This window comes from Marmota monax, unplaced genomic scaffold, assembly GCF_021218885.2.
Source record: "Marmota monax isolate L192 unplaced genomic scaffold, Marmota_monax_Labrador192_F-V1.1 WCK01_AAM20220418_F8-fsc00609, whole genome shotgun sequence".
NCBI classification, from domain to species: Eukaryota; Metazoa; Chordata; class Mammalia; order Rodentia; family Sciuridae; genus Marmota; species Marmota monax.
The window spans coordinates 17,919-29,039 of NW_026694481.1; the positions used below are offsets into that span (position 1 = coordinate 17,919).

The 11,121-nt window shown below is 48.8% G+C and overlaps 1 protein-coding gene across 1 annotated transcript; it reads right to left on the reverse strand.

Annotated features, from left to right (window-relative positions):
- Nucleotides 1–1,872: 1,872 nt before the first annotated feature.
- Nucleotides 1,873–10,258, reverse strand: LOC124075599 (mitochondrial import inner membrane translocase subunit Tim29-like). Its single transcript, XM_046419110.2, has 4 exons — nt 10,116–10,258; nt 9,831–10,020; nt 8,908–9,016; nt 1,873–4,395 (listed from the first exon to the last, which is right to left on the reverse strand). The coding sequence occupies exons 1-4, from the start codon at nt 10,256–10,258 to the stop codon at nt 3,602–3,604; spliced, it is 1,236 nt and encodes a 411-aa protein (XP_046275066.1). The 3' UTR covers nt 1,873–3,601.
- Between the last annotated feature and the right edge of the window lie 863 nt (nt 10,259–11,121).

Here is an 11,121-nt window from a genome sequence, read left to right on the forward strand (position 1 = left end):
TGAGGGCTGCCAGGGAATTCAATCATTCCAGTTATTGTTTTTTGATTTTTGTTTTTCCACTTGCTCAGATAAATTCTACTGGATTTAACTTATCTAAAGTTTTTTTTCCATTAGATATAGGATAAAAACTAAGAATTGATTTATCTTAAAATAATTATGAGAGCTTGATTTATGTTTATTTATTTACATCTTTTTAAAATTTTTTATTTAACTAGTTATACATGACAGTAGAATGCATTTATGCACTTTGATATGTCATATATAGATATAATTTCTCATTTTTCTGAGTGTACATGTTGCAGAATCACATTGGTCATGCAGTCACATGTAAATATACAGTAATAATGTCTGTTTCATTCTACTATCTTTCCTAACCCCACACCCCCTCCCCTTCTCTCCCATCACTTCCCTCTACCTAATCTAAGGTAATGCTATTCTTCCATAGTGCCCCCTCTTATTGTGAATTAGCATCTGAGAAAACATTTGGCCTTTAGTTTTGTGGGATTGGCTTATTTCGCTTAGCATGATATTCTCCAACTCCAACCATTTACTGGTAAATTCCATAATTTTACTCTTCTTTAAAGCTGAGTAATATTCCATTGAGTATATATACCACATTTTCTTTATCCATTCATCTATTGAGGGACACCTAGGTTGGTTCCATAGTCTAGCTATTGTGAATTGAGCTGCTATAAACATTGATGTGGCTGCGTCACAATAGTATGCTGATTTTAAGTCCTTTGTGTATAAACCAAGAAGTGTGATAGCTGGGTCAAATGGTGGTTCCATTCCAAGTTTTTTGAGGAATATCCATACTGCTTTTCATAGTGGTTGCACCAATTGGCAGTCCCACCAGCAATGTATGAATGTTTTATTTACATCTCTAAGATATATAGACTGGGGAGCTGACCAGAGTTGGCACTGCTTAAACAGCCCTGCACTCAGCTGTGGGCCAAGCACAAAACCACCCTCTGGGTGAGTCTCTGGTTTGCTAAGATAAAATTCCCCCACTCAATCCCATGCCACTCCAGTAGTTAGGATTCCGCTCTCGCATAATATTTCAGCTCATCATTGCTGTAGGGCAAGGACATACTGGCCAAGGAAGGGTCTATACTTTAGACTCTCCTGGAGGGTTGGACGGCTGCCGTGGCCTCTGTTGGTCAGAGTACAGAGGCCTGGCCACAGTGATCGTTTTCAGCCAGTGGCATACCTGCTCACCCAGGAAACTAGCTGGCCTCCTCCTCCCCAGATCTCACTTTGTTTTTTCAGGATCCAGGAGGATAGAAGCCAGAGCACACCTCCTGAGGATGCTGCTGACCGTGCCCAGGACTACTGGCCTGAAACCTACCACCCAGCCTGGCAGTGGCTCCCAAAGCCTAGGAGCCCTCTCCCCTCCACAGGCACAGAGAAACACTTTCTGACCCCCATCTCCAGGGATTGAGGTTATGGCCAACTTTGGCAAAAGCTGTAAACTGGAATTAGACGATAGAATATGATTCTGTTGCAGAGCCCCATCCCTGTCCACTAGTGGCCTGCATGACCAGGTAACACCTTCCAACCCCAATACTGTCCTTACCCCCTGGTCTGTTCACTGACCTAACTAGTCTGTCCTCCAGGGAGGTGCAAGCTGATCTTTTCTGGAATAAGGGGACAGATGGCCCAGAATCATGGAACTGGCAACCCCATCTAGTGGCCAAAACCTGGCCAGAAGTGGAGGGACAAGGAGGAGAACCAATGGGGCCAGCACATGGAAAGAATCACAATTCCCCTCCCATCATGCACTGCCTAGCTACTGGTGGCAGTGAAAAAAGGGGTGTCCTTGTGAGCATATACACATGTGGGAGCCTTGCCCCTGGGAGCAGACATTTCCCAGACCCCCACTCCCATTCCCTACCTTGCAGTTACACATAGGAGGCTGAGGTGGTAGAGCTCAGGCTACCAAAAAAACTGAAAGATCTACAAGGGAATGAGCTCTGAGCTGTACCACCTCTCTTTGCTGGTCTTGTCTGTACTTCAAGGGCTGCAGGTTGTCTCCTACCCAGGCTCAGGGTGCCCTCCTTCAACCTCACTATCTTCACCTGCCCAAGAGAATCAATAATGGCAGGTTTCTCTCCAGGATTAGTCTGGATAATCCTAGTTAGCCCTCAATAATGTTCCAACTGCCATCACGAGCATTGCTTACATTGTTTTTTTTTTTTTTTTCACTGTTTCATCTCCTGGTTTTATTAACTAGCTACAAGCACCAAGGTGACAGAGGTAGTCACATTCCCCAATATTTTAGCTTAAGAGGTGTGATTATCATAACCTAGCTAAGTACCAACTACATAATTTAACTTATTCTTTTCCAAAGAATTCTGTTTTCAGGGTACCTGAAGTATGACATCAACAGGATTTACAATTAGATATAGATTTTGAGATTAGGACCTATTTTTCCTTCCAAGCCACTTCTAATCACTGTCAATACACATATGATAAAACCAAATTGTTTTTACAAAAACACGTCCCTTCCAAAACCAAACAGTCATACTAATATCAATATCCTCATTTAGTATTAGTTATGTAAAACAATACCATTTAAGGGAAACTGGGTAAAGAATATTCAAAATGTATTATTTTGCCAATTTCTTGTGAGACTATAATTAGTGTTTTACTTTATTTTTGGTAATGGAGTTTGAATCCAAGGCCTCACTCACACTGCCAGTGCTCTACCACTGAGCAACATCTCCAGCCCTTTTTATTTGAATATGGTGTTATTAAGCTGCCCAGGCTGGTTTCAAACTTGCAATCTTCCTGCTTTAGCCTCTAGAGTAGCTCATATTACAGGTGTGTACCACCACAGCTGGCTCAACGAATTTTAAAAATCTAAACAAACATGTTACTCATAAAAGAACAAGAGGAGCTGGGCATGGTGGCACACCCCTTTAATCCCAGCAGCTTGGGAGGCTGAGACAGGAGAATCGTGAGTTCAAAGCTAGCCTCAGCAATGACAATTCACTATGCAACTCTGTAAGACCCTGTCTCTAAATAAAATACAAAATAGGGCTGGGGATGTGGCTCAGTGGCCAAGTGCCCCTGAGTTCAGTCCCCAGTACCCCCCCCCCAAAGAAAAAGAACAAGAGGAGGAAAACACACAAAGAAATAAAGCAAAATATGCATGCTCTTGGAAGAGAGTTTGGGAGTCACCTGACCAATGTAGTACCTCTGTCAAGGGACTTGTGTCACACAGTGAAAAAGGATGAAGTTATTTTTCTTTTGTTTTTGTGGTAGTGGGGATCAAACCTAGGGCTTTAGGGATGCCAGGGACAAGTGCTTTACCACTTGAGCTACTACATTCCCAGCCTAAAAAGACTTATGTAAAAGGCTCATTACTAGCTCTGGCAGTGATAAACATTAGTCAACTCTGCTCTACCCAATTCCTAGACCAAAAAGACTGTGAACTATCTTCACTAATAAGGAACAAAGAGATAGGGAGTATGGCTCTCCAAACTTGTTTTCAACAACAGCAGTTAGAGAACAGTGCATATAATTTACGTCTCACTCTCATCATTCCACAGTCTGCCAGGGCTCAGACCCCAGTCAGGCCTCAAGCTCTTACTGGGTTTCATCTTGCGACCTGCGACTGCACTAGCCAGTAGGCCTGGCTCAGGACAAGCCTGTCCTTTTTCTCCTTTTGCAACACCTGCTCCTCCCACAGCGCCTGGTCCACCTGATCGTCGGTGAGCACAACAGGCTTGTACTTCTCATCGAAGAGCCGCTCATTGGCCTCGGAGTGCAGCTGGTGGGATCCGGCCACGCGCAAATGTGCCGGCAGGTGCAGGAACTTGTGATCGTTGATGTCGCAGTCACGCATCCGGGTGCTCAGTATCCACCAGTGGCCCACGAAGCCCACATCCAGGATTCGGCCGGGGAAGTCGACCCAGCGGGGCTGCAGGTAGCGGCAGCGGGCCTGGTAGAGGCTGGCCTGGGAGTCGAAGGGCGCCTCGTACACGAGCGAGCAGAACCCCAGATTCACGTGGCGCAGACGACCGCGACCCCGCAGCCAAAGGAGCCGCTGCAGGAAGCTTTCGGAATCGCGGTTGCGAGTGGCTGGCGCTAGCAGCAGGAGAGTCCCAGACGCATCGAGGAGCGCCTCCTCGAAGGCCTCCTCTCTCGGCGCCAGAGCGCAGCAGGCTGTGGCGCTGCCCAGCAGCCCCAAGTACACTGCTGCGCGCCCCGGCCGAGCCCGCGCCGCAGCCACCGCGTCCCGGCAAGCCTCTGCGTAGTCCCAGAGCAGCGCGCGGGCCCAGTCGCCCAGCCGCGCCCACACGCTTGGCTTCACCGCCACGGCAGCATTTCCAGCCTCAACGCCCCCTTCTCCGCGGCCTGGGGACCAAAATCCGCTTACATTGTTAAGAACTTTTCAGGAAGCACTCCTGCAATCCCAGTGGCAAAGCCAGCCTCAGCACCTTAGAGATGCCATAAGCAACATAGAGAGAACTTGTCACAAAGTAAAAAATAAAACACAGTCTGGGGGATGTGACTCAGTGGTGAAGGGCCAATTGCGGCAATACCTGATACAAAAACAAACAGATGAACAAAAACCCTTTGCACAATTTCTACAGTAAGGTGTTAGGTGGGAGACTTTTATTTGGCTTCAGGTTCAGGTGGGGTTCCTCTTCTTCATAGGCTATGTTAACCCACTACCTAACAGCACCTCCCACAAGCCAGATTCACAAAGCTTCAATGGCCAAAACCAGGTGTTTGGAGATCAAACCTGAGGAGCGCATTTCATTACAAAGCCAAAATTCCAGGAAGTAGCCACATTTAGAAATGAGCCTGAATTTCATCCCTGTTATTTGGAATAAACCCCAAGGATTTGATAATGAATGGTTGGTCTACTTCCATTCCACCTCAGATTCCCCAGGGCATTGAGGACCTCAAGTATGATGATGTGAACTTGGAACAAGGTTCTCCAGTTCAAGGACTTGGCCTTCCACAGCAGTGGCCTGACTATGGCTGATGGATGTCTTCTCTGGGCAAGAGAGTCAGGACAGGAGCCTTTTGCCCTACTTGCATGGGCTTCAGCCACATTACAGTGGGTACCTGACTTACATGGCCCCCAGGCATGCAGGGTGGGATTTTATCTTGTGCCACATGATCATTGAACAGCAAAGACAGAGAGACACTAAGCCCAATGCAGCACCTCCAAGAGGTAGCACCTCTTGGGCTTCAGCAGTGGGCAGTTCTTGGCATGCATTGCTCAGGAAAGCTCAGCATCCTGTTGGGTGAGCACAACATTGGAAGTAGAAGGTATTGGCAGATATAAAAATAGGTAATGTGAGGGGCATTCTCTGACCTCTGTGAGCTCCAGTATCTGTGTGGGTGTCAGTAGAATCCCCCTTTTGTAGACCAAGAAATAAATCCATCTTTGGGGGAGCAGTGTGTGAGCACATCGTGTAACCTGCATTGTGAAACCTACATTGTGTAGCCTGTGGCTGTTGCACGAGAGGATTTTGCTCTTCTGCCCACTACCATGTCCCAAATGCAAGCCTAATCCTGGCTCTCAGTATGTCCAGGTATGTCCAGTCTCATACTCTCCTTCCCTTGATGTCCTCTTCCCTGACTCCACTGCCTGGTGGCCCTCAAGCTCACCTGGGACCTAGCATGGGATCACAGGAGGTAGAGACTGCTGACTGTCATTACTTGAGGTCCCAGGAACCCTGTCCTCTGCTGGCACCTAGTGGGCAACTTGAGTTCCAAGGTCTTGGGTCAGACAAATGCAGGGTCTCTTTTCCTTCCTGCTCCCCTCCCCTACCTCTCTGCTTATTCTCTCCTCCTCCCTTCCACTCCACCCAGGCTGCCATCTACCAGATGTGGCTGGCCTGGGGGCTGGACTGTCTCACTCCCTATCTGTCTGTAACCAGGAAAAGCCAGTCATCATGGGGATGGCTAGACCTGATGGTGTTGCCAAGACCAATCTGATAGCAAGAGGGCAATAGGTCTTAGGAAAGGGCCTAGGGCTGAGTCTATTAAGACCCACAGGACATGGTAGTCTGAAGTAGAGGGCTAAGTGACCCTTTGACTACAGGAACCATAGGAACTGCTTCTAAACTGTGGATCCCTGAGGGATGCAGACGCCTGTTGCAGCAGAAGGAACCAGGGTGGGTCCACTTGGCTGGCAGTATCCGGGTGGGCACTGGGTACATAGGGCTGGTTAGTGGGAATGGGGACCATTGGGTCTGACATGGATATAAGAATCTAGTTTGGCTAGATGGGGCAGCAGGGGCCTCAAATCTAGCTAATACATTGGCAGCCCTCCTGGGTTTGGGGATGGCAATGTGTGTAGGGGACCACTGACACTTATCCCAGGACTGAAGCAAATCTAGCCTCCTGTGCCAGTCATTTTTGGCACTGGAAGGGTGTCCTAGGGTTTTATGGTCCATGCCATTGGTTGTGTGTCCCTGAGATCCAGACTTAGGCCCCATAGGATCTGGGAAGCTTTTAAACAGGAAGGTAGCCCAGGGCCAACATTTATATATGTGGACATGGAGATGCTCTGCTGACCCAACTTCTCAGATTTCAGGGAGAGGCAGCCATGGTTTTCATAGCATTCTTTCTCCCACACACCCAAGACCTCTCCCACTGTTGCAGTTATCATTTCCTGGTGTCTGAAGACAAGTCATTATAAGGCTCTCTGTCTTCTCATATGGGCTGACCTCCTGTTACCAGAATCACCTTCCTCTCACACATTTCATTGCTGTAGCCCAAGGGACCAAGGAAGCTGCAAAGACAGGGTATGGCCAGGGTGAGTGGATCCCCTATATGCAGAAGGGGCAGCTTTGTTCTGAGAGGCCACAGAGGGATGGGAGGCATCCTTACATTTTCTCTCTAAACCACCTTGATTTTCTAGAAAGAATATCTGCCTTGAAGGGCCAGGATTCAGCTCACATTTGGATAGAGACCTTCCTATCAACCTGGAGTTCCAGACAGAGGAGGAAAGAGATTGACAAGCACTAGGTGGGCTAGGTGATGTCAATAGCTTGTCTGAACACTGTCCTGGGGTACTTGATGGGCGGGTTCAAGGTGAGAGGCAGGGCTCCTGGGTAGCAACAGGGTCTCCTCCACATGCTGATGCTATGCTGGCAGCTGAAGGGATAGACAGAGCACTAAGGATGATAAATGCCCTAACCATAGAGGTAGGATCTTGAGGGTCACAAGGGCCTCCTGGGCTCATTGGCCACTCACATGTCTTAAATAGAGACTGAATGCTATGTTATTTTCCAGGTCCCAATATATACATGTTCCCATATCCACCACCCAGTAATGATGACCAGAAGTGACATAGTTAGCCCAAGACACACAATGCATAGCTCAGATTCTCAGGCAGTATTGGCCCGTGCTGTTTGATGGGAGAATACATTCCATACCATGGTGAAGATGAGGCCTTCAACTAAAAGCATGGGTTCAAATTTTGGGGATAAGAGAAATGGGCTTAGAAATTATTAGTCAATCCAAGTGTGGTGGTGCATTCTTGTAATCCCAGCAATTCAGGGGCTGAGTCGGGTAGTTGGTGAGTTCTAGGGCAGCATTCCCAAAATAGTGAGACCCTGTCTGAAAATGAAAACTAAAAATACTTCTGTGCAGCTTAGTGGAAGAGCACCTTTGGATCAATCTTCTGCACACACACACAAAAAAGTTAATATTCCTGACCTTTGCATAAAGGTCCGTCGCCACACATAACAATAAACACACGCTACTTCTTTCTCTGACATCTAATCAGAAAGCAAGAAAAATGACAGAGACAGAAGAACTGGAAACAATAAGTATTAATTTATGTATATTCGAGGAGCAAGGGAAAGACCATGAAGGCAAATGTGTGAGGGAATAGGAAGCCCTTCCAGCTAGCAATGAACATCCTAGCCAGGTTGAAGTCCAGAAAACTTCCCAGGGCTCAGATCAATGAGGTAACCATCAAGACAGAGAGTGGGTTTTGTAGGGATGTCAAGCCAGGCATCCATGAAGATATCCTCTGTGCTACACAGTAGGTGCTTCTGATCCACAGTTGCAGGCTTGGACCCCATGTCTGGAATGGGCATTCCAAAACAGCTTTCCCTCCAGTTCTAGCAGTGCAGGCTTGAGAAGGGAGCTGGCAAATTGTGAAACATTGTCTCATATCCAGCCCACCCATAAGCAAGTTCAAGCCAGTCCTGGAGGCTGTGAAACTCTGTACTGCATCATAGGAAAGCCTGGCCAGTTGTTGAGTGATGTGCCCAAGGGGATGAGGGGTGACATCATACCCACAAGACCAGGCAGCCCATTGCTGCCACTGAGCATTGAGGTGTTGGTGAGTTTAATCCCATAGTTTGGGCTTAGCTTCCAGGGTAGGTTACCCAATATGAATGTGTTGGGCTGTAGCTTCCCACCAGGACCCCTACACATGGACTGAGAGGTGTCTCTAGAACTGCTGGGAATCTCTAGACTTGCACTGGGTCCCTGTTCCTGCTATGTACCCTAAGTGGTGGAGACTAGTCCAGGCAATGCTGCCACTCTGATGGAGGTTCCCAGAATCAGGAAGCAACCCTTACTATGGTCTAAAGTTTTTCTGGGAGGCAGGAGGGGACTGTGAGAGAATAGTTCAAGGAGGTGGTGTGGTATCCATAGGTTCTTCTGGTGCTGCAGGCTTTGACAATGATGGCGGAGATGCTGTGTGCCAGGAGGGAGGCCAGTGCATGGTCCATAACTGGGATCACTATAAGCAGGGCAGCATTCCGAAGGCAAGTTCTCTATTGCTCCCCAGGAGAGCTCCCAGATGAGGGCTGAGGAGTGATTAATGGGACAAAAGCCTGGTTCAAATGGGGGTTGTGGTGGGAGACCTGAGGTTTTGGGGGCCAATGGAGAATGATGCCTTTGCTGGCTGCCTGTGCTGACCAGGGCCATGGACCTGGGGGCATGGACTGGAGCTGTCCTTGGAGGCAGGTGGAGATGGAAATGTCACTGTCATAAAAGGGGGAGTAGTGTCAATGGCCATGTCCTCAGGCTGCACAATGGGATGGTGAGTCAGGTGAGCAGAGGACTTGGCTGTGTTGGTGGGAGAGATACTTGCAGTAGTTAAGTTCTGGCCATGGCTATTGGGGTTGCAGTTGGAAGGGACTAGAGTGGGCCTTGGAAACGAATGAAGAGAAGGAGGAGAATCAAAGCACATGGGGGTTGGGGATTTCTTTCTGCAGGGGGTAGGCTAGGAGGGGAAAGGGAACTGGATATGAGGTGTGGGAGGTGAAAAATGGGAAGTGCCACAGCTCTTCCCAGTGAAACAAAGTAGGGGTAACTCCCACATTGGGACTGGGCCTCATGGAAAAACAGGATTAATGGGGTGAAGCAGAGGAAGAGAACAAGGGATTCCCTACTCACCATTACTTGGCAATGGGGAAGGCAGATGGACAGATAGGTTTAGGGAATTCCCACTAATTGCTAGCAGGTATATCTGGGGAGTGGGAAGAGTCTGGGAGTGGGATCAGTGTGTCTGTAGTCTCACTATGGGCCCCAGGTAGAGAGCAAGAATGGACAGGCAAAGTAGTTTTGCTGGCCTCCTCAGCTTCTCTTCTCTCCTCCAAGGCCCTATCCTTCAAATTCTTCTTCTTTGCACCTGGAACCTCCCTTAGCAGGGTGCCTATGTCTTCCTCCAGACACAGAAAAGGCTTGTTAGCAGGTGGCGGCAGACCATCTTGATAGCATGGCAGCCACAGTGGCAGGGCCATAGGCACTAGCTTCTTTCTCTTTTGGGGCCTCCAGGTAGAAGCTCTTGGTGGAGGACAGCTCTCTGATGGACCACAGGAATGCTTTTTCCCACTCACCCCCTTGCTTGAGCCCTGGGAGCCTGGAGAGCTGGGCAGATGGTGTTTCTCCAGCCTTTCTTTGGCCCACTTGTCTGGAAGTGAGGAGCAGCCAGGGTCTGGCTCTGGCAGCACTGCTGCTTCTGCATCAGCCTGAGCCATGGGCAGCCCCCCAGCAGAAGGTCTATGGGGGCTGCCAATGACAGGTCCCCTACAAGGGAAGATCTTGGGAAGGTTCTGGGCCTTCTTTTGAAAGGTGATTTCTTCCCCAGACACAGGATTGGGTTCCATATAATTGAGGTCTACCTGGTCTCCAGAAGCTTTACTGATGTTGATTTCTCTATTCTTAGGGCACCCAGTCCCAGATCCTCCTGCTTGTCTATCCCTTGGGGCCCCTCCTCCTCCTCCTGGTGGACCACTGATTCTTCAGGCTGCTCTTGGACTGTCATCTCTGTTGAGCAGGTGTCATGATCTGCACAGCCCAATGGACTTGCTCAACTGGTGAAGGCAGTAGTACTGGTCTGCAATAAGGAGGAGGGATCCTTACTGTTCTGGATGGTCCAAATATACACCAGTTGGTGTAGGACAGTACTGGCTTTATCAGGGTGGCACCCAGGAGATTGCTGGCAGGATCCCCTGAGAGGAGGGCAGCACCTGCTGTAGAGGGCCTCTGAAGCAGACAGCTGATCCAGACATATGAGGACGGCGATCCCGGCAGAAGTGCCTGGAGCAGGGCTGATGACAGCTACTGGAGCAGCAGGGTGATCCCGCTGAGAAGCGGGAGCATTGCGGGTCAGGTGGATGGGAGCCCGATGGGCCAAAAGGGCCAGGTGGTTCAGCCCACAGCCACGCTTGCTCAGAAAATTGACCATTCATATCACCTGGTGAGGTCTGACTGGTCACCAGTGACAAGAACAAAGGAGCTGGGCTGGGACACCAGCTCCTCTTGTGACCAAAGGTGCACTGTGGAGTTCACCTCTTGTGACATCTGCCTGGAACGCATGATGGAGCATGGGTATGTGACCATGCCAAGTTCGTCAGAGGAAAGCCCCCAGGATAAGGAGCAAGGCCCAATGTCCACCGCTAGTCTGAGTTTAGAGCTCCTCGGGACTCTGTGATGCTTCTTTTCCCACCAAATGATTCTCATCTCTTCAGAGTGTCATCTGGGGCTGCTTTCCTATTGGTTATTTAGACATCCATACCACATGACTCCAAATAATACCTGTATGGATTCTGCTTGACATGACTGAAGTCATCTGGACTCATAAATTACCCATCAAAACTACCATCAATTACCCCAGAACAGCTCTAC